The 22,729-nt window shown below is 43.4% G+C and overlaps 5 protein-coding genes across 14 annotated transcripts in view; 3 read left to right on the top strand and 2 right to left on the bottom strand.

The window, feature by feature from the left end:
• Positions 1-244: 244 nt before the first annotated feature.
• On the top strand, positions 245-6,893 carry LOC144133482 (uncharacterized). Its single transcript, XM_077666599.1, has 5 exons — positions 245-642; positions 715-793; positions 896-1,023; positions 2,291-2,368; positions 3,006-6,893. Exons 1-5 carry the CDS (start codon positions 376-378, stop codon positions 3,081-3,083), a joined length of 630 nt encoding a protein of 209 aa, XP_077522725.1. The 5' UTR covers positions 245-375; the 3' UTR covers positions 3,084-6,893.
• Positions 6,894-7,223: 330 nt separating this feature from the next.
• Positions 7,224-8,423, bottom strand: LOC144134538 (uncharacterized). Its single transcript, XM_077667445.1, has 6 exons — positions 8,315-8,423; positions 8,199-8,235; positions 8,052-8,136; positions 7,812-7,967; positions 7,531-7,727; positions 7,224-7,460 (listed from the first exon to the last, which is right to left on the bottom strand). The coding sequence occupies exons 1-6, from the start codon at positions 8,374-8,376 to the stop codon at positions 7,224-7,226; spliced, it is 774 nt and encodes a 257-aa protein (XP_077523571.1). The 5' UTR covers positions 8,377-8,423.
• A 178-nt stretch (positions 8,424-8,601) lies between these two features.
• On the top strand, positions 8,602-12,734 carry LOC144133480 (uncharacterized). Its single transcript, XM_077666597.1, has 2 exons — positions 8,602-8,874; positions 8,950-12,734. The coding sequence occupies exons 1-2, from the start codon at positions 8,666-8,668 to the stop codon at positions 9,284-9,286; spliced, it is 546 nt and encodes a 181-aa protein (XP_077522723.1). The 5' UTR covers positions 8,602-8,665; the 3' UTR covers positions 9,287-12,734.
• Positions 10,635-16,845, bottom strand: LOC144133479 (uncharacterized). Of its 2 annotated transcripts, none has more exons than XM_077666595.1 (8): positions 16,713-16,845; positions 16,084-16,165; positions 15,859-15,996; positions 14,749-14,883; positions 13,112-13,223; positions 12,300-12,382; positions 11,587-11,678; positions 10,635-10,769 (listed from the first exon to the last, which is right to left on the bottom strand). In XM_077666595.1, exons 2-8 carry the CDS (start codon positions 16,157-16,159, stop codon positions 10,692-10,694), a joined length of 714 nt encoding a protein of 237 aa, XP_077522721.1. In that variant the 5' UTR covers positions 16,160-16,165; positions 16,713-16,845; the 3' UTR covers positions 10,635-10,691. The 2 variants fall into 2 exon arrangements, with proteins under 2 accessions (XP_077522721.1, XP_077522722.1); XM_077666596.1 differs by lacking the exon at positions 16,713-16,845 and adding an exon at positions 16,413-16,473.
• Positions 16,846-17,594: 749 nt separating this feature from the next.
• LOC144133490 (ral GTPase-activating protein subunit alpha-1) overlaps positions 17,595-22,729 on the top strand; it is a 59,627-nt gene continuing 54,492 nt past the window's right edge. For 5 of the 9 annotated variants that reach the window (XM_077666624.1, XM_077666622.1, XM_077666620.1 and 2 more), the window contains exons 1-3: positions 17,672-17,912; positions 22,073-22,183; positions 22,333-22,382. In XM_077666624.1, the coding sequence (XP_077522750.1) occupies positions 17,807-17,912; positions 22,073-22,183; positions 22,333-22,382 (267 nt within the window). In that variant the 5' untranslated portion in view covers positions 17,672-17,806. Of the gene's footprint in view, positions 17,913-22,072; positions 22,184-22,332; positions 22,383-22,729 lie in introns of all 9 variants that reach the window. The other 4 variants (XM_077666625.1, XM_077666621.1, XM_077666618.1 and 1 more) reach the window with 2 other exon arrangements.

Raw genomic sequence — 22,729 nt, 5'->3', positions numbered from 1 at the left:
ATTTCGAGCGCATTCCGTTTGAAAAGCTATTAATGTCGTTTTTCTCATAATCCAATTAATTTTTCGCACCATCTGGTCCTTTACATAAAGTTGTCAGATCTCAAAATCAACATGAAAGGGCCGCATTGTAGTTTCTTTAACTTCATTTTTTAAAGTTTTAGATGAAAAAAAAAACGATAGAGACCACATAAGACCAATAAGATATTTTTTTTTAATACGAAACTAACGCCAATGGGCACCGCTCTACATTCATCTAACATGGCGGCTTCCTGCAGCGGCAGCGACCTTGCCTTATTACATGGGCCTTATTAATATAACCTCTTAGTGATGCTTTGCTTGTCGCCTTCACCCTGGCGAATGTAGTAATCTGCGGCAATGACTCGAAGCAGGAGCGGCAAATTGGACTCTGACAGAAAATCCACATCGCCGGGGATGGCTTTCAATGGCGCGGTCGCGCCGCCGCCGTCGAAGCTCCTGTGCGAGAATGTCCGAGGGGAACCTTTGGACTTCTGTGCCATCAGCTACGGCAAAAACTTAGTCCAGGAATACATATTCCGACACCGAGCCTTCAACACCAAGCGGTGGCTCGTCTTAACTCCTCTTTTCCTTCTCTGCTTTCTCCACTGTGGGCTTCATACGCGGGTGAGTCCCTGATGGCACGCCCCCACTTTTAGGTTGATTTACATTACTGTTACTTACTTCTTTCTTCGCCAGGGAGTCGACATCCTCGGTGTGTCCCTCGTCGTATTGTGCGTACTCTTGGTTGTGAAGCTCCGACGTCGCGTGAAGGAAGGTGTGTTCGCACCTTGACTAGTGCTTTGACCGGCTCGTGGTGTGACCTGTTTGCTGTGCGCTGTTATCTTGAGTCGTTGATATTCGCTTATTCCTCTCACAGAGTCACTCCTAGTGATGAGATCGCTAGGTTTGCAGACGACGACGACATTCGTGACCGGAAGGCAGGAGTCGCGGTTCTTCAACAGGGAAAACATCGAGGACGTCGTCATCTCGGAAGCCATATCCATGGTACCGTAGTGTTTAGCTACGACTCTCGGGGCACACTTACTACAACAGTGTCTTTACGAGCGAAAAGTCGATGGCCAGACGTAGTGGTTAGATTATAGAAACGGTGTGCTTGTTCTATCTCTGCTTGTTCCTCTCAAGGCGCATGGCGTAATGTTTCTTGAAGGATGAGCAATGCACTAGTGTAGCCTAGGAGTCATACCTCGGCAAAATCATAACTGCTCCCTCAGGCTCACGCTCAAAAGTTTGGTCAACCTGTGGGCTCACTCAAACTCCTACTCTCATGGCCCAGGCTGAAACGAACACATGAACTCGCGCTCATTTAAGCTCACAACTCACGACTTACTTAGATTTGTGACCCATCAGGGCTCACTCACGTCTTTCGACTCACGCGACTCATCTGGGCTCAGTCATTTTGACTCAAGACTCATTTGGGTTCACTCGTTTCGTCTCAAGAAGCACACATGCTCGCTAAGCACCCATGTGACACGCCCCTAAGCCAACCGAGACATGCGACAACGGACCCCGCCACGCAACACTGCCCACTCCTGGCTCATTACCGCACCCACATAAACTAACGAAGAAGAAAGGACAAAAAGGCTGTCTTCTATGCATCTTTTTTGGTTGCCCACAGACGTCGCCAAGCCACCTCACCCTTAAGTGTCCTCAGTCGCAGTAGTAAATCTTTCCTCCCCTGTGCTGTCAGCAAACGAGGCGGGGAAAAACGCTAAGCATGCACCATCATCCCGAAAACACAGATCCTGACCTGAACGTGAGTCCAGACTCTCGACCCAGATCATGATTTCAATGCAAGTCCAAACTCACTCATGACTCAGATCAGGATCTGAATGCGAGCTTGAGTGAGCCCTAGCGAGTCTGCCGACCTATGCTGGTAGTTGATGCTAAAGCCTTTCCATTTATGTTTACCATAATGCATAGCATTTTTTTATGCATATTCGTTTACAACAAGTTAATATGTTCAAAATGTGTAGGCTGTACAAAATTCATATCTGTACGTTAGGAACCATCTTTCCTTTTCTTGTTAAGCAGTCTGTCTGCAGTGCCCGTCACTGCGAGTAATGTCATGTAGAATGGTATGTATTAAACTTCAAAACAGCCTTTAGAAAGCTTGCACCCCTATGAGGAGTGCTCAAGCTTGGCATCTCGCATCAGTTTAAACTATATTTGTTCAGCGGTTATAAGGGATTTGTTTCTAATCCTAATGAAATTGAATGTAGCTTGAAGACCGCTTCCTTTTTAATGCGTGCAGCATAGTGTCATCTTCTACCTGGTGATCCTGCTGCACAATGTGGACTCCAAGGTCCCGAGCCTGGTTCCTTTATTTCAAGTGAGTTCTGAAACTGCATCATTTTCTGAACTTGTAATTTTGGGCAGAATGATACCAGAAGTATTGTGTGTATATTGCTATCACTAGATCAATTTAATGATTTGTCAGATCCTTATCATTACCTCTGGTTTGATTTATATGCTCACTATAAGCATGATAGCCGAGATTTTATTGGTGGCTCTGAATGGCTCACATGCTTTGGTGAAGACTGGATATACTTATATTGAATAATCGCCCTATAGTAGCAGAAGACAGAAGGTAAAAAGGTTGGAATGGGAACGTTGAATTTGAATGCTAGGCCCGCTTCAGGTTTCCTGGTGGTTCTTCTTTTGTTATTTTCTGCTCGAAAGAACATGGTACAGGTGCAATGGCTATCAGTATGCTCAACGTCTTCATAAAGTGTTGTCAACTGAAAACAGTGAGAAGCTCTTCAGTTTTTCAAACTTTAGTTGCTGCTCGTATTGCCAGTTGAAATTAGCGTACAGAACAAAAATCTATAGATAATTTCGGTGCATGTATGCCTAATGTGGTAAAAAAATCATGGTAAAAAAGTAACCATGGCACCAAACCTCATTCAAGGTTTGATGCCATGGTAAAGTGCCTGCATTAGCTGCTAAACAATTGCTTTTTACTACAGAACACCATGCCAAGGCTGGATGCTCTGAAGATGGTCTACCGTGGCATTCACGACACCTCTTGGAGCCTACAGCAGTGAGGCCTTGTCCATGTCCTCCAATCGCAACCCCCTGTGTCAACTTTTGCCAACTGGTTTACAACGAAGTCTGTTGGCATGTTCAAAGGACAGGCCATGTTGACTTTGTATTATTTCGTATATATTTTTTATGCTATTTTGCAAATCCTTCCTGAGTGGCACTCATTATAATTGATGCCCCCATTTTTATTTATTAAACCCTAATCCAGTAGAGTTGTGAAACTTGCCAAGTTTTTACCCGTCTTTGTATATAGTGAAGTGCACACATTTTTAGGTTTCATATTTGGACCAATGTGCAACATATCAATTGTGTGTGTTCTGTATGAATCATAGGAAGGACGGCTGGTTTAGTGTGGAACACCCGCATGTCTTCAGAATGAGTTGAGGGGTATACAGTTCTGATGACCGTGTCGTTTTTTCATGTATTATTGTTCTTTGAAACAAAGCGTTTGTCAAAGAACTTGCATCACCAAAATGTCATCATGCACATGGCATTCACTTGCTTATGTCTGTTGCTAAATCAATACCTCTGAAATCTTACTCATCAATTTCATTATCAAGCATACCTTCTCTAGGACTTACGGTGTACTACAATGTCTGTACTTCCAGTCTGTAACAATGGTTGACTTAAGCCTCTGCTCATCATAGTTTTTCATTTTAAGTGCTCCAAAATTTTCAAAAATTGCATTGTAAGTTTCACACCTTCATGTGTTATGAGGTAAGAAACAAAGATTGCATTGCCTTCTTTTGCCAACCAACTTGAAGGCACTGAACTCAAACCTTTATTGTTGTGTTTTCCAATGTGTTTTATGAAATCCAGTTTGATATCTTGCCAAGAACGGCCAAAATACACCTGAAAAAAAAAAGTAGATCATGTTACTCGCTGCACTGGCCAGAGATCTTAAAAGGCGAGCATGTATCACTTAACAGACTGGGGTGAAGAAACCGCCAACTTAAAGAGATACTGAGGCCAACGCCATTCAGTTAATGTTCTCTACAAATATTCATTCTTAGGCTCTTTCTGGATATGTTGACTTTGTCTGGCAGCAAGACACATTTATTGGTGAGAAAATTGTATTTAAGAACTTGTAGAGCTAAGCTTACTGTGAAAGCTGTTATAGCTTTGGTTTAGCCATTTAGCCCTGCATTTGGCCATGGAATCAACATCGTCGACCTTAAAGGGACTATGCAATGAATAAAAAGTCGCTTGTAAATGTGTTCATTGCTTAGAAATGATGCTAAGAAGCATTCACACCAAGTATGAGTCTTCGGAACTGAGCCGGCAATTTATTATGAATTTTTAAAAACCATGTTTTTTAAAATTCGCGGGCCGATTGGTGTGCTCGTAGTGACCGATTTTCGTGAAAAAAGATGTCACTGTACCCATGACGTCGCCAGGCCACTACACGCTCTCATTCGCTGGGGCCACGGCAGCCACGACGTCACGGCCACACTTCCGGTAGCCGTGAAAATCGTCTGCTCATGCCGCCGCGCGACCTTCTCTGGCAAGCGCGAGCCAGGGCATTGCCTTCGCGCATATGGTTTCAATTTTCCTCTGCCGCCTCCTTCTGTAGGGAGTTCCGGAGCCACTCGCAGTGGCTCGCTGAGTCGCTACTGTCGTCGCTGGCGTTCAGCCGGTACGGCGTGAACGCATAGGGCTCGATGCCCATCACGGCCGTAAGAGCGAGCAGTCGCGCCTTGAGGTCCGGGTCCATTACTGCTAACTACAACAGACGACAAGCAAAAAAACCCGACGCGCGCCGCAATCACACCGCCGACACTGCTGCTGGGGTGCTAGGAGTGACAACCGAAAGTTGCAAAAGGAACGTCAGCGGATGACGTATTCATGGGTGAGGCCCAGTCCCAGAGCTGTTTTCTTTATTTTTGTCTGGTGCCCCGCTTGAACGAGTTGAGGGGGGAGAGGAGGAGTGTAATTGTTAATTGTCTATATCTTCGTTGTTATTGATGCTAGCTTAAAAATTCTTGCGTTGAGGTGACAAGTGATGAAATGCCTATCTCTCGCCTGCTTTACGTAATCTCAATTAATTTATTGCATAGTCCGTTTAAGAGAAAGCCTAGCTGTGCTAATGCGAATTAGCGAAATATGATCTGGCCACCCATTGCTTCTCACCCTCTCTCTATCTTCCCTCTCACAATTTCCCTCCTCTCTCCTAAGCATGGAGAAGTGGGTTTCCCTTTCTTTACTTTGCCACTGTTGGCAGGTGGCCATTGAACTCAATTAATTTCACTCAATAATTAAAGCCTTACAGCTGACGCTGTAGATTCTGTGGTAAATGCAGGGTTATATGGCTAAACCAAAGCTATAACAGCTTTCAATATAAATATCTTCCTGCCAGTCAATTCAGACTCGTAATGCCCGTACCGAAAAGGATGGGCTGCCACTGTTTTGAAGTGAATGGCTGTGTAGCACAGCGTCTGGGATCCCAATCGAAAGAACGGTGTCCACGCATGAATTTTACTTGAGAAATCGACCGGTAATGGCGACGCATGCATCTAGTCTTTTCTAGCTTATAAAAGTGCCATTTCTGGTGATAGCGGTCTCTTTGTAGAACTTGGTATCTTGTCAATACAGCCAACTTCTAGTTGTCCTCAGTGTCCCTTTAAGTTTGTGGCTATTTGTACAAGACATGGCAAAACAAGACATGTGTGCAAGGTTCTCCGATAGCCTAACACCCTGACTCATTTGTCTGCAAAAGAAAAATTAGTCGGTCATAAACGTGGTAGAAACAGTGTCGAGATTTACTGGTGTCAATGCCAGCCAACTACCTTTTGTGCTTAAATTACCTTCCAAGCCATCTGGTGTCCACTTCTAATAGCTTCTACACTTAATGCTATGAAGCAGCATCCAGCAATGTATTGTGAATTCCGGTATACAGTACACAGACTGTACATGTTTAAAAGTTAAAATTTTGGGCCTTGTGGACAATTTGTAGGCGTGGACTATACAGCATTTTCAGTAAAGTCCAATACAGCTCAATGCGAATCTATGTACCGCTTGGAGGTTATATAACGAGTACGGATTATCTAGTCAAAAAAAAAAATTACACCTGATGCAGGCTGTATGCCGGAAATTACAGTAACATGCCTTGGGAAAGATGAGATCACACTTAAGACTGCTTTTCCAGTTAAGTGTTAGAGTGTTCTGTAGAACTGGTGAATGTTTAAAAATATGCTGCCTAGTAAGTGGCCCAGTCTGACGGCTTTGGAAGTTGACTTATTCTCATTAATCTTAAGGCTCATTAAAGGCCACACTTAACATTTGAGATGAAAAGTGAGCTTGTTTTCCTTCTTTTTCGTTAAGTGTGCAACATTTGGGAACTTTTCAAGTAAGTGAGCTTGTCGTGAAGCTTTACTAATAATGCTGTCATGTTTTATGGTAACACACTTTTGGAGAAATACTTTGAGGCAACGTTTTATCAGTAGACAGTAAAGGAGTAATTTCAGAGTTACATTTAAGTTGCATTACACTTTATTGGTGTCTTTTGGCCTAGGAATGCTATGGGTGCTCATTTTTGTTATTTGTGCTTGAGTTTTCATTCTTCTGTCCTGTTGACAAAACAAAATGTGGCTTGTTGCTGATTTTGTCTTTTTTACCAGACGTAATGAGTAGTCCAATTATTGTGTTACAGAGTTGACAGAATATGAGTATTAATACTGATGATGATTATTTTATACTTCATATATGTGCTGTTTTCAGTTTCAGGGCTGATATATTAGATCATCAGTGTTGTGAGTACCTGTAACTAATGTTGTTCTGTAGATTCGTGATTAAATCATGTTGTTTATGAGAAACTTTCTGCAGTCTTATTGTTTTTTAATTGGAATATGTGTGTGCCTTATTTTGGCATTTTATGCATTCTTTAGCATAGTTATTGCTTAGCTTTTGGATATTCATAGTGAATATACAGTGACAACTACTGCTCCCTGAGCTAAAAAAGAAAGCAGCACTGTGTCCTGGTTGTACATGTAAGTATACTATTTCACTGGGTTTATCCAAAGAACCTCAGGTGGTTGAAATTAATCCATGGTCCTCCACTGTGGTGTCTCTCATAGCCGACATGAAGATTTGCAATGTCGTGCCAACTATACCATGCCGCCATGACAGAATACTTCCCGCTGCAATTACCTTTTCAATGTGTGCAGTATTCCACTGCCTTCTGTGGATGCTGGAGCAAGACAGCGGCCGGACTGAATGGCCCTAGGCCCCATACCATTTCGGAGCATGGTATTGTCGAGGATGATGATGGTGCCATCTTGCCGTTGTTCCGAGGCGTTCACAGCTTGATGAAGCACTCTGTAGATTGTGTTGGGTATGTTGTATCGCCTCATGGTGAGTTTGCGCCTGGAATAACTTGGCCTCTGAAAATGGTTTTCATGTACATCAAAATCACTGCTCCAAGTGCCCCCTACTAGTTCTACAAGGCCTTACCACTTGACGGAAGCTGCTCTGCACTTCGTACGGCGTTGTGCGCAGCGGGTCACGCTTGGACTGTCCGCGTAAAACTGCGCGTGTATCCGAAAGCTTTTTCTGGCGGTTGTGTGCAGGCAGCCTGATTTTGCGTCTCTCCTCACTCAGCGGCGGTTCCTGCTCCCTTGGCGTCGGCGTGGGGCTGTCAGTTGACAGTCCTGTGGGAAGATGTCCTCATGCTTTTGAAGCTGTTTTTTCGAGAGGAAAAAATGAGAACAGTTCACTGAAACGAGATCGCTAACCTTCACTACGCGAGACGCTGGGGGTCATCTGTGCTGTGGGTGGCAGATCGACGTGCTTTTTCTGGACGCGCAGGAGAAACTGGTGTTGGTAGGGTTCGTACGTCACTCCGTCTTTCTCGAAGACCGTTAGCCCACTCATCTTCCACTCGGACAGTTCTTCGCGGTACCTGTTAAGGCTTAACTAGTGTGAAGCGGACGCGCACTTGAGTGCGAAATGTAGCACAGGCAAGAAAAGGATACGAATGTTTACGGAAAATTCTGCCGTGGAAAGACTCGAAGGGCATTGTCCCTCGCGTGACATCTGTACTATGGACTCAATAATACCCTGTGTAGCAAAAGAAAAATGTTAGGAAGTGAACCAATGAAACCGGTAGATGAGGACCTGACCTGTTCGTGGTGCAGTATGTCGGCGCTGTCAGGCGGCCTGTATAAGAAGAAAAAAAAACCTCTGGTTAGAGTTGTACATAATAAGAGGATTCCTTTCGACGACCTTGATTTCTCACCATTCAAGTTTGAACTTATACACGATCTCTTCATGCCAACAAAGTTTGCTGTGAACGCTCATTGTTTCGCTTGTTGACCGTCGTCTGCTTGCAGAGCTCAGCCGGCTCAGCGGCTGGTCATAGCGTTTGAAAAAATATATATATGTATAAAAAGTTGCAGATTGTGCATTATCTGGACCTGCTAAACAAAATACTTAACATTTTACCAATTGAAAAAGAATATTTACCGACTCTTCTCAAACACGCAGAAAATACCAGTTTGAGAAAAGCCAACAGGAGCCAAGAAAAGGCGGCTGCGAATGTCAGTGGCGCTCGTAAAGCAGCGCTCGGAGTCCGTCGGGCTCGGGAGTGATGTCTCGTTTTCTGAAACATAGCAAAGTTTTCGACGACTCGAAGGGCCGTTTCTTTCTCGTCTTATTAACCGAGGCGTCTGACGCAAGACTTTCTAAACTTAGCTTGTCGATAACAGATGGCAACAGCGTATGGAAAGCGGCTACGAGCTTCGAAGAGTCGTGTGGGTCACTCAAATCTCGTCGCGAAGAAAACGTTAAGCATTTAATGTGAGTGTAAAAGGTTTGGCCATAGTCAGTATCTGGGCATTTTGCGATGTTTGGGCTAAGGCGGCCTCTTTGCAGGAAGCGCATCAGCAACTGTCGACTGGAATCCATTGACGACGCCGAAGAGCTGACTGTCACGCTTGTTCCGCCCGGAAAAACGTACGAGCTGAAGTTCAAGAAGTCTGCCGACGTGAGTGCTGCGTTGCAACGATTTGACCTGCTAGTCGCTGTGGCTGAGGCCGGTGATCTTAAGACGCTCGTGGACACTGTGGACGAGGATATACTGGCTGTCTCTCCGTCTAAGAGGGCCAAGTCTCGCAAGCAAGAAGCTGTCCCCGTGGAGAAGGAAGGCATGAGTCTCCTGAACCCTAGGAGCAGAAAGATCACGATGAGCAAAGGCGTCGATTTTGACTGAACCGTCTGTGTATATATGCCATCAAGCACAACGATTTTTTCAAATGATTTTTATGGTGCACAAAAAAAAAAGAAACGCATATGATAAGCTCAAGACTGCTCTTCATAGGCTGTCTTCATGTATAGGAGGGCACTAAATCAACGTTTTCTTTGATGCCACGTAAAATTGCTAATTTCATGTTTACTATTAAAAAAACAAACACAGGCTTGAACATTGCTCGAAAGTAAATAAAGTGCCTGCACTGAAGCCTTAGTTATTCAGTTAATGCTCCATAATCATCAATTATTGAGATGTAAAGTTTCGATGGTTTCTCTAGTCAGTAGCTACTATATGTACTTTTTTGAGGCCCCGAGGCATCACAGAAAGAACTCAAGTAATGAGGAATGGGACCAAAAGGTATTCCGGATGGCAGTTTTGAATTTAGTGGCTTTCTGGGATGGAGACTGTGGAAAATGCCAACTGCGGATTTTGGTTCAAGTTTGTAACGACCGAACTAAACCCATTTGCAGATGCTTGCTCGGATTCTGGTTTGTCGGCATAGGCATGCAAAGGATGGTCCTTAGGAACTGAAAGGGGGAATTAGCTACCCTTCATTCAGCAGCACAGCTGCAATAATGCCTGTAAGGTAACGCTTCTAACAACAACATTGTATATACAAGAAACCACAAGAGATACCATCTTACATTTTGTTTTATTCTCATGTTGCGATTACAAAAATGAGTGCAAAACATATATTTAAGCAAAGAGTAACTTTACAGTATGCCAACATGAAAGCAGAGAATGGAAAAAGTGATATCATACAAGCTTGATAGGCAGCATAGGAGAGCCATATAGTACCCACACCGTACCAGCTGGACTGGCCATGTATCATTTTTGAATACTTGTATGTTATTTCAATGCATTTTTTTATGTGTTCAAGGTGTAAAAATTCCACAAAACACATTGAACTGGTCAGGTCAAAGAAGATAATTTCAAACAATTCTTGAGTAGTTTTGTTAGTTTTATTCGCAATTATCTAACACAATATATTGCAAGAAAGCTAACCTCTTGCTGGTTTATTCATGAAGGCAGCTGTGATGCTGGTTTTGAGAATTCTCTTTGGTGAACACAACATTGAATGGCGCATTGTATATCTGATTATATATTTGCTGCTGTACATGGTGTAATCATGTTTTCAAACAGTAAGCTGTGAATTCTTTGCATATAGATGTATGCCAAGAGCATTGAGGAGAGCTGATTGGAAGACGGAAAGCCTGTATTCCCAGTTGGCAGAGTGAATTTAAGTTACACACAGCTTTAGTGAAAAAAATGCTAACCTGCAAGTTAGCTGCAGCAGCATGCCTTAATTAGCACTGGCACAGCAGCATGCTAAGGAAGCCTGGCACGGTTATGTATATATTTGGGCTTAGGCCGGAAAAGTGGGCTGATGCAGAGCAGTCTGTGCCCTAGGACAGTTGGTTGCCTCTTCTTTCGGGAAGCACGCCTGTAACGAAGCAATAGGACTTGAATATGTTCCATGACACTTTTGTTATATGATGTATTTGCTCTACTAACATGCTGGCTGCCAAACAATGGCTAGTGAAGCTGCAGAAAGTCAAAAACTAGGTAGAGGTATATATGAGATGAGAGAATTCAGAGGCAAAGAACAAATGAGGTGCAGTTTTAAGATAATTGGGCGCGGTCTTATTCTTGCGATGTACATGATGACTAGGGAGGTGTTTACTGATGACGATGATTACAATGCTTTCTGTTTCCATTTTTTCTCTTTTCATATTGATCACTTATACAGGAAATTTTATTTTAATGTGTATTTGGCCTAAAATTAATTAAAAAGTTGGCAAGAGTGTGTTTGGTGAATAATATTTACGAATATATCTTAATGTTTGTAGATAATTTTTACAAATAGCCAGACAACCCAGCTTCAGAAGCTATGTTATCCAGCTATTGTAGCTTGCTAAAAATGATCTGCTTTGAATAAAATGAAATGCTGTGTATAAACTGTGGCTTGTGTATGAAAGCATGCCATGCAATCAAGGGACATGGCATGAATGCATGTAATAGAATGCCATAGCATCCATTATTTGTGTAATGTCAGCAATTTACATACTCTAAAATAGTTTTGCATGATTGGGCAGCTTCAGTCTATTATCATTATGAATCTTTCTACTAGGCTGTTAGGTCAACCAACATGTCAACTCTGCTGCCTGTCTCTTACTGAAAAGGAGTGTGAACTGTATGCTAATACCATATGCTCAAATTTTCCACCACAGATTGTGCCATCATAACTGTCGCAGTCTTACCTCTTGCTGTATGTAGAGTGGCACCTGGTATTGCGCACTGCTTGCAATTGTGGAAGGATATGACATACCTGGCACTGGCTGCTCTGATGAACCTGGAAGTGCAATTTAAGGTCAGGGCAGTGAACAATTGTGTACATTGTTGTAGTACTAAACGTGCCTCTTTCCATGCGACATTTCTTGAAGTGCAGCTAAGCTCCACTGGTTTCTAAAATTTCTTAAATTTCTTGCTCCTTTTTCTTTTTCTCTGAAGGAATTTTTGAGCTAGTAAGAATGATGCAAACCACGTCTGTTTCTTGCACATAAACTGAGTGCTTTCCATCGGGAGCTTGTTTGCGAAAAACCTGTGCCTTTGCATGCATTTTGTCCTTCCTGCCCAAGGTTCATACGTCAGCCGATCTTGGTTAATAACCTACTCTCCTGAAAAGTTACATTTTCTCTGCATCTTTAATTTTTGTAGCACTGGTGCATTAAGGCAGAGAGGTGTAACATTGATGCATTTCATGGGAAATGCTTCTCTGTTTTATTCGTTCACACTCGTAGTGAAGCAGCGTTTCTAAATTACGCCTTCAATAGAAGAGTGTATGCTGATGATTTTATAGCATTTTGTAGGAGCACATCAATGGACCACATTGGTTCTGACACAGAATTTATACAGTCATGCTAGGGGTCCTTGGATACTGTTTCTATATTTAATTGAATCCTACTTGGCTTACTAGGCTTGGTGGGTGGGCTGTAGATTTCGCCAGGTGTGTACTCTTGCTGGCTGACCATTTGGTTGCATGAGAAGCACATCACCCTGAAACATATGTCGATGACACAGAGCTGCATGTGCTTGCTTTGAAGGAAATGCTGGCTAGGAGGTTTACTGGAAACAGCAGCTACCAATAACAATTGTCCCTGTTGTAAATCTTTTCATGGTGAACCTATGCTTAGAAATTGCATTGTTAAAACAGTTTCATAACAGGACAGCTGTTGCTGGTGACTGTTATTTATTTAAGTATTACTGTACGGTGTACAACAACGATGATGTGCCCTTTTGCACAATCAAACTGTTTAAGTTGAAAACATTAACATGAACGATGAAAATAATGCAAGCATGGCTGTATACACATATAAGAATGTAATAAAAATAATTATTGCTTTCATTATTTTGTTGTTGTAAGCTTTATCAAACTTTGCCATACTTTATTGCCTGTAGCCTCATGGATAGACTTTTTAGTGGATTGCATGAATCACTGCATGGCAAGCCATCTGTATTTCAAAGTTTGCAGACTGTTTTTATTTGTTTTTTTGCCCAAATTGTCATTTCATTTCCAGTTTGCACTTCTGAAATTTATTACACATGGTTTTAAACTTACTAGCCCCACCATTCTTGTGGTGCAGGGTTAACCATCTCACTGGTGGAAACGTGACTCATATTTGTAACAGGGTGGTGATAGCTTGTTTTTCTCTCGTGTACACTTCACAAAAAGGAGGTCCTGTATTCTGTGAGCTGAATAGTAGTTCATGCACCCAGTATGCTTACTTTGCAAGCAGGTAGAAGAGCGAAACCTTCAGGGCAATTATTCCAAGCCCCTTAAGTATGACGACGAGCAAGTTAGGCTGCTCCTGTGGAAACTCCATGAACCGTTCTGTGTCTGCAACAGTTGAGGCACATATGCACTGATCCTTGTTGTTCCCATCACTTCAACACAGGCATGTAATTTCACTTGCACACTGTGAGCAACTTCATTAATCGCTTGCCCATGACAAAATTGCTGAACCTAGCCACTGCAATGGATGACTGGCTACTTAATCAGATATTGAGCCCATAACTACAGGTTTGAACATGGTCGCAATGGTCACATATCGTCAGAAGCGAAATGCAAAAGTGTTTTGTATGCTGAGATTTCGGTGCATGTCGGGGAAACTTCAAGTGGTCTAAATTAATCTGGAGCCCATTCTCTGGTGCGTTTCATAGCGAACCCCTTTGTTTCGGCATGCAAAAATTTGTTGTTTTTTGCCAACATTGTGGAATTGCCAAGAATCTCTTTTAAAGACTGCAGCTGAGTTACTGCAGTCTTTCAGAGGTGGAACTGCCGCTCTAACTGCATATGTGTGAACCAGTCACAATGACTATTCTGTACTTCTTTGAGGACAAATATTTCATCCAATTTCTTTGTAGTGAATGAAGTGAGGAATAAAGTCGTTTTACGTAGAGCAGAATGTTGGGCCAGTTGGTGCACCGACGTATTCAGGAAAACCTTGCGCAGATTAACACAAGACGGGAGGAGAAACGTGCTCGTGTGTGTGTGTTTCTCCCTTCCGTCTTGTGTTAATCTGCGCAAAGTTTTCCTGAATATGTAGTTTTATGTAACCAGACACTTGCTTCCACTAGCCACCATAGACTATGCTTAGCTCATTTAAGCTGCTGAGAGGTTTCCTTATTTCCTTTGCGAAGTTTCCTGTGGCAAAATGTAGTTGATGTGCATTACGGCTGGAATATGAATACAATTAGCTCTTTTTGTGGTTTTCTCTCATCTTGGTGATGAATGTCTAGTTTGAGTGGCATGTTTTTCTTTCAGCAGTATTTTGTGTATGTGCTAAAAAAACAAATTTTCTCCTTGAGATTATTTGTCAACATCAAAAATTGCTAAAAACTTAATTTTTATATCCCAAAATTAACTTTCTCCTGAGCAGCTCGAGGGCACTGAAGGTTGCCTCTACGCTGAAATTATCGATCTGATTTCACCTTTGCTCTAGAATAATGCAATTTATGCTAACAAAGACACTCAAGATCTTCATCATGGCTCCTATATTCAGTGGTAGAGAGCTTATATGGAAAATAAATTGATGCAGCATGTCACTCACAAATCTTTTGAAATCTACACGCTTATCGGAAATATCTTGCTGTATATCTTTCCTGTGCTCAGTACATCTTTGCGGTTATGATTCAAGATTTTGGAAAAAGGACTTCAAACTGAAAAGCAAATGCAGACATGTAGAAACTAGTATGTTGCATATTCCATTAACGATTCCTACCACAGATATGGTTGTGCCATCAGTAATCAAGCTACACAAATTTCAAGTGATCATAATATGTTGCAGGATGTAGGCCTCTCTGTTGTGGCATCATTTGTTCATTATGCGCACGCATATGTAACTGAAGGGTTGTGTATATACCGTCCTCCATCTCCATCGGCTCGCACCAGTCTTTGACCTGCCTGTACCCTGGCATGCAGGCACATGTCTGAGCGCTGCACATGAGGTGCGAGCTGCACTCGTTGTCGTGGCTGCAGTTTTCACCGAGGAGCATCACTTCGCCGACGAGACACGTCCAGACCGAGAAGAAAGAAGGAGAAGTTAAAGTAGGATCTTTATGCACACAGCTACAGATAAGAGAGCTTAATGCAAATCTCCAGCGCTTGTGAATGACTTCAAAACCTGTGATATGTCTGTACATGCCTAAAAAAAGCTGAGTGTGACTCCATGGTCCTGTGGCACACAGGTTTAACCTCAGTATAACGAAGTTCATGGAAGTAGTGTATCATTTTGTTAAATAGGAGATTTCATTAAGTTGGACAAGTGTGCACGTGGCCGATGTGGCTCTGCATCTGTCCATGATAAATAACAATTTGCTTGTTGAGCTGTAATCTTGGAATAAGCAATTTTTATTTGTCTTTTCATTTAAATTATTTTAAATTATGTGTATAAATGAGTGTGGAAGAATGGGATACATTGCCAAGAGCAGATTTGCATGCTTGGAGGGGGGTTGGTGCTATTTGAGCAGTATATTTTCACCTTTTTCATATAAAAAATGGGATTCAGCATGTTTTTCGTACGTAATACTCGCTTGGGGGGTTTAATAACCCCCTTTAATAACCCCCTGCCCCCATAAATCCTTCCCGTTTGTCGCTCACTGAAACGTCATTTGAGGTGGTATACAATCTGAGTGCAGTTTGCAGCAGTTAAATATAAGGCTGCGCATGGCTCCGCAGCAGTAAGCTAATCGTTGAGGCACCTAGCTTACTTATATACAAAAAGTAAACCGGTTAATTAGTTTACATTTCTACGTTAGGTTTCATTATAAACATAATGAGAGCATGCCTCCATGTGCTGTCGTTATGTTGATTAAAAACGAACACTCATAGACTGACTGTTTAAGCAAAGCGATTGTGCACTTATACGACAAAATATTAAAAAAAAAAGTAGCCTCATTGCAAGCTATTCTACGATTGAGTTTTAGCGCCTATATGTCCTTGCTAAACATAAATCGGAGGGTTTAAGACTCACGCGGAATGCAACTGTTGTTCTTCCAGTTGTAATAGTGGCCCCGGATGCAGAAACAACTGGAGTACATGCACTGGCTCTTGGGCAGTAGATTTTGGCACTGTGACGTTGTGTTGCAGGCGGTCCCGATCAGACGCTTCTCTGTGTATAACAGCAGGAACGAACAATTGACAAACTGTGGAGATGATGTCTCTTTGAGAGGCAAGAAATTGGTGGGAAGTATCTCACGGATTATAGCGGAGTCGACCGTCATCGCGAAACAGATAACTTCCAGCACGGCGGTAGTAAGCAACAACCAGGGCATCTTGGTCTGGAAACGAAGGAATTTGAAAATAGATGACTTCACACAGCTCATTGCGGATTAGGTTTTGAGCGAGCTCCTGAAAGCTAGGCGGGAACTTTCTATTTACTTGCTATTTAATATATGTCCTCGTTACTGTATCTAGCATCTCGTGCTACTTTCTGGCGCACTGAACGCCGAACGAACGTACTGTAAACTACGCCTGCCTGGAACTCTGGCTTCTTTGCATGATTACCCAAGTTGAGGTGAAGCCCACCTTGTCAAGTTTGACAACTGGCTTCACTGCATTAAGAGCTTTAGTGCAGTGAAGCCACCTTGCCGTCAGCGCGACGTTTTTTGTTTTTTCTTCCTCTTGCATAGCAACGTATTTTATGTAAAACTCTTGCTTTCAAAACTAAGCACATTTAAAAAAAACAACTTTCTGGCACTTTTATCTCGTGTTCTCCCAAAAGAGACTGGACATGTACCGTATAATTGTACGCATATATGCGTATACTGCTAGAGCTTTATACGCACCATACGAGGCTGTAAAAAAGAAAGAGTCCAAATTATTCACCTTTGTGTGTCGCTACGGTGAAGGTTCTGGCCTCATGTGATCGTGTTTGATGCCTGTCATTCCATCTGCCATTCTGTTCAACTGCTCAGATGCGCTCTAGAAGAAAAATCAATAGAGCGCTCCCCTCTAAATGGGAGCTAGCTCGCGTCGGTTAACATATCTCTTTTTTTTTAGTAAGACCCTCAGCGCCAACGCAGACAAATTTTTGTGCAGGCTATGCGAGTTAAAAACGGCAGCGACGTGATTTATTTCTAGAATGTGCGATACCACTTTGGTTAATTAGTAAAAATCATCTTCGAATTCATTTTTTTCTTGAGTTATTATATTTGTGAGATGCGTGTAATATAAAGCGAGATGTATGCACATTTATTAATCATCTTGTCTATCTTATTGTTAAATACATGTAGATTTCACCCGTCCAGCTAAATCGTCGGCCATGTGCGCATATGTTTGATGCATTCACACTGTTTGTTTTCACACATCGTAAAAGTTAGGTGAAAGCTGATTAACGCTTTTATACCTCTATAGATAATCTTATAGCCATGTGATGAGCTTTGTTAGGTCGTTTACTTACGAATCCTTGCAACAATTAAAAGTTAATTTTACTCATTCGTAAACATCCCTTACTATTTGTTTGATTCGTGCGTGGAGTTGAGCGTTTCTAAAGCGCTTTCTGCGTGCTCGCCAAAAGTCATTCTGCTCTAAAGAGCAAACGGAAATGCTCAGGGAAATCGCAGTCGCTTAGGTCCCGCAAAAAGCCCAAGCCCAGAAGCGCGCTGAACAGTGCTGCCGCCTCTCTCTGGGCGCGGCCTAGTAATTCGATTACACAAGCGGACATGCCTAGAGACACGCAGCAGGCAGCCGAAGCCGGAAGCCAAGCACGAATGCCAGCGAGCAGCTGTAGCGCCCTGAGGTCCAGGCTAGGCCTGGTATGTGTGGTGGTGAAGTTCGCTGTGCGGGGTTGGTTGTTGCGGGGTGCCCATGCTGGAGCTGTTGTCGGATGCTGGTGCGGTCTGCCCTTGCTAGCGGGACGATGTGCGCCTGTTCGGACCGTTCTAGTGCAGTGTCGGCAGCGTCTGCGAGTGCGGTGAACAATGTTCATTAAGAAACAGCACGTCGACGTCAGGAAGTCGGCGCAAAAGGTGCTCGAAGCCAAGCGAGACTCCCTGAGTCGACTGAAACACCTTCGGGTCTACCTAGGTAACCGTGGCCCTCCTCTGTATATATTGTATTTTTTAGTTCTCTGTCTTGTGCAGTCGCATTTTGCGCAGCGGACGCTTTTGCCAGGAGGCGTGATTCTGGCGCACGTAGTGGGACCAGCCCCTTCATTTTATTTTATTTTTTTACCCCGTAGTCGATCGGCGTTGCAGCGCGATCGAGTCGACGGCGCTAGCCAACGTAGTTTCGCCGTCCCCGAGGCGACGTGCGGTCAGGCTTAAAATCGGCCGTATGGCTGTCAAACTCGGCACGCAAAACGACCGTATTTCGGCCCGTTCGTTGACCAGACCTGATTTTTTCGATGGCTGAACAACGAAGGTTCCAAGTTTCGCAACCCGTTGGGGATGCCACCTTGGCGCGTCTGTCGTTTTTATCGGCTGACGACTGAGTGCCGATCTCGCGGTGGGCGGATTCGCTGTATACCTCTCCTGGCGTGCCGACCGCATCGGCTGGCGCAGAATTGTTTGAAAATCGACCACGCTGCCGCGGGCAAAGTTTCCAAACCGTTGACTGTTGCTTGCTCTAGGGCCACGCGTCGTCGGAGCTAGGCTGGGTTTTAATTTGTCTTCCGAGAAAAAAAAGGAGGTGTATCGCACTTGGATCGGAAGGGGAGGTTAGTAACCTGGATTGTGCGGTTTTCCTCGTCGCTGCACTAGTGCGGTTTCGCTTCGCTTCTTTTATTTTCTTTCCGCTGTCGGATCTCGTGTTTTGCGTCTTTTTTCGGCCGCGAGACTTGCAGTGGCTACGTGTAATTGCGGCATCGCGACAGCGTCGACAGGATCGTTGTCGACGAGCCAACAGGTTACTCGCGGGAATGTGGAACGGCGGCGGCCGCTCCGTGCTTCTCGCGTTGCATATGATTAAAAATTCTTCGCACGGGTCGAGGAGCTAGCCCCCTCTCACGCGATTCCTGTTTGGATGGTGCGTGCGCGCGTGTGCTTTGCGAGAAATCGCCCCGTAGGCGTGTCCCGTTATATACTAATGCGGCAAGCAGCGACGGAAGTGTGGCCCCATGCGCTTCGTGATAGTCGCCTGCTGCTGCACACCTTGCGTTATATTCGCGCTTGCGCTGTGTGCGAGTTTGCTTGTTTACGTCGTCGCGTCGAGGCTCCGCCTCCACTCCGGTGCCGATCGTATCTGAACGAAAGAGCCGAGGTGCTGGTTTTGCGAGATGTTCTTTCCTCGCCGTCACATTCTCGCAGTAAATGTTTTGCTGTGTTTTGAGTTATTGTTACTTTGTTACGCTGCAGACGTCCGGTTGCGTTGCAATCCTGTTGTAGGACCCTCACTTCGAAGCCTTAATAATGACTGTATAGTTGCTAGCTGTGACCCTTGGGGGCATACTGCCAATTCACTGGTACAGCTGTTGGTGCAAGAGCATTAAGATTGGAAGCTTGGCACTGACATAAATGCATTGTGAAATGCCAATCCTTGTATGCTGGGTTTGAGCTCATTATATATGCCCTTCGTTCATGTTTTACCCAATTCTTGCACCCTGAACATATTTCTTCCCGAGAATGAGCCTTCTAGACAATATGTTGATTTTTCAGTTCACTGAGCCGAAGGCACCGAAAGAAAATTTGTGGATATCGAGGGCCATCTTTCAATATCGAACACCGTCGAACTCCTGAGCTTTCAATGAAGAACGGGAAAGGGTCCAATTTGCCCTTACATTGTGGCACATGCTCTTTGGCTCTGCCTGGCAAGCCATGCCAGCCTTTGCTGGCTAGAACCAAAATCTTGAGGTGCAGTCGTGACCAGACGGCATGTGAGCTGGCAGAGGCTTTTTTTATTGTGGATTCAGGGGATAACTGCATAAGCGATATGTCAAACTGTACAAAAAAGAAAGGTTGCTGGCATGTGCACTTTAGGCAATGAAAGTCAGTTGCGAGTATGCGCCCATCCTTGTGCACTTCTAGTCCATGTCTTTCTTTAGCGCATTTCTCTTGCTTAAGCTGGCGTTCCTGACAACTGAGTTCCTGACCAGAGCAGAATTTGGCCACCCTGGTGTAGCACTTGGCCACAACTTTCTATGAACAAACCAATTAAGGACATAAGGACAGGGTTAATTGGAGAGACATGGGAGAGGCCTTTGCACTGCACTGGGCGTACTCAGGCTGATGTTGGTGATGATGGGGAAGTGATAACAGCAAAAGGGTGTTTTCTAAACATGCTTTGTAAGGTCGATTGTGTCCTGTAGGTGACTTGATTGCATGCAAGACAGTCATTATGCAGCAGGTTCTTGACCTAAAAGTGGGTTCTGATATGAAAGATGCAACCATATTTAAAGTGACACTGAAAGCAACTTTATCCAGTCTTTGTTCTTAGTAAAAAATTGATTCTGTGGCTCTTCCTGGCTGGATTGATGTTTGGCAGTGAAGGACAAATTTGTTGCTGAGAGAATTGCATTTAAAAATAAAAAATTTTCCTTACCACAGTTTGATTCAGACTTATAGTATCAAGACCCCTCACAAAAAATAGACTGCATGATCTCCTGACGGAAAGTGGATGATGGTGTAGTCTTGCTGCAGGTACCCGCACGCAAAAAGTGTCTTAGCCTCACCTCAGTTTTCTCGCAAAAACTGCTGATGCGGCAGCAAACGTTTTGTTACATGGATGCCTCTCTGGACTGACACCGAAAGTTAACAGCGGAAGTAAATTGGCAAGAAATGTATAGGAATGTCCTATATCAGCATGTGTAACTAATTGCAAATTGAGCCACAGTGCAAGGCAAACATGTTTTCATCACCACCTGTAACATTTCAAACATGAAGGACTGAATAACAAGTGCAATGTCACTGCAACAATCACCCCCCCCTCCCCCCTATGAGTGCATGCACACGCATGCGTGCACATACACATACACGCGCATGCAGACACCAGAACTACAACCCCTCGCAGCGCTACTATCTGCACCGCTCACTATTGCACTATTGAAAAAGGCTCCCAATTTTAACCTGCATTCTTTTTTTAAAGCAAAAAGAAAAGTACACTTGCATGGTTTCATCTTTTTCTCTGCTCTGAAATTAAGAGAGATTAGTGGAATTTGAGCTGTGCAATATGCCAAGGTGTCAACAAACTTGGCAGAGCACCATGCTGTGCATGATCTCCTGACGGAAAGTGAATGATGGTGTAGTCTTGCTGCAGGTACCCGCATGAAAAAACTGTCTTGGCCTCACCACAGTTTTCTCGCAAAAACTGCTGATGCGGCAGCAAACGTTTTTTACATGGATGCCTCTCTGGACTGACACCGAAAATTAACAGCACAAGTAAATTGGCAAGAAATGTATAGAAATGTCCTGTATCAACATGTTTAGGATATTCTAATTGAAAATTGAGCCACAGAGCAGGGCAAACATGTTTTCATCACCACCTGTAACATTTCAAACATGAAGGATTGAATAACAAGTGCAATGTCACTGCAACAGTCGCCCCCCCCCCCCTATACCCCCTCCCCCTATGAGTGCACGCACACGCATTTACGCAGCCACATTTACTGCATCTTTCATGATGTCTTCACCTCACTGGAGGGAATGCTTAGGCAAAGATGTTTGTAGCGCACTCCTTTTGATTCATAATGTATTCTCAATAGGGTTTCAGAACTGTAGCTTTGATAAAGATAAGGAGTGTCACTAACGAAATGTAAGTTCCATACAGCCTGTCAGATTTCTATTGTTTTGACTACCGTGAAATATTTAGGTAAATAGGAAATTATTTGCTTTCATTGGTAGGTATTTATGGGCAATAACTGTTTGCTCCATATTCAGTTCTAAGTGAAAAGAACATTAATGAATGCTTATACTTGTTGCGAAGCTCATGGCTTGACAGTCAGTGATAATGCTGCATGGCTAATTGAAACCATTGCATTATAACCCAAGCGTATGCAGGATGGGCCAAAATAACTAGCTTGCTCAAGGGGAGCACAAATTGTGCAGAGAATGGTGCAGAATCCTCTGCTGTGAGCCCTATTCATGGCAATGGCTATAACTCGTTACAAAAAGTTTGCACATCACGTTTCGTTATGCAGTCGTCGTTTGCTCAGCATCTTGTTTATGCTTTAATTAATATCCAAGCCTTCTCACAACACGAATTTGCCACTTCTCGGTTTTTTATGTCCGTGCTTTCTGGATATCCGTTTGCAGACAATGTGGAAATTGCGGAGGCAAAGGCATTCTTTGAGATCAACTACAGCCACATTTACTGCATCTTTCATGATGTCTTCACCTCACTGGAGGGAATGCTTAGGCAAAGAGGTTCGTAGTGCACTCCTTTTGATTCATAATGTATTCTCAATAGGGTTTCAGTTGCTTCTCAATGGATTCTCAACAGATTCTCAGTGCTTAACCATTGTGCAGAATTTTGACCTTATTCTTTTCTCTCTCTCATTCCCTTTGCTTTTCAGTGCACAAGACTCAAAAAGAAGAGTTGGACAATGTAAAGTACATATTTGAGGTACGGCTGCTGGAAATCCATGTGTCCTTTAAGAAGGGTTGAGTCCAAACACTGAATTTTGCTCCTATATGTGCCCTTTCTGGTGTCGTTTTCTTGTTTATCGAAAACAATTATTTTTCCACTTAAATAGTATATTCAGGCCTTAAGAAAGGCAAACGTGAAAGACCAGCGGGTCACTTTTTACAAGGATTTGCGTGATTTCACTCAAATTGTGACAATTATCAATATGCCATGATTTGCCAGATAAATGCCTGAAAGATCATAGAATCACTTTGTTTCGAATATGTGCATTAGGCATAAAATTGAGCAAAAACAATCAATGTTAACACTGGCTCCTACATAAAAAT

This window comes from Amblyomma americanum, chromosome 5 (genome assembly GCF_052857255.1).
Source record: "Amblyomma americanum isolate KBUSLIRL-KWMA chromosome 5, ASM5285725v1, whole genome shotgun sequence".
Taxonomy (NCBI): Eukaryota; Metazoa; Arthropoda; class Arachnida; order Ixodida; family Ixodidae; genus Amblyomma; species Amblyomma americanum.
Note: the sequence above shows the minus strand (reverse complement) of the source record. Positions and strands in the feature narration are given on the sequence as shown.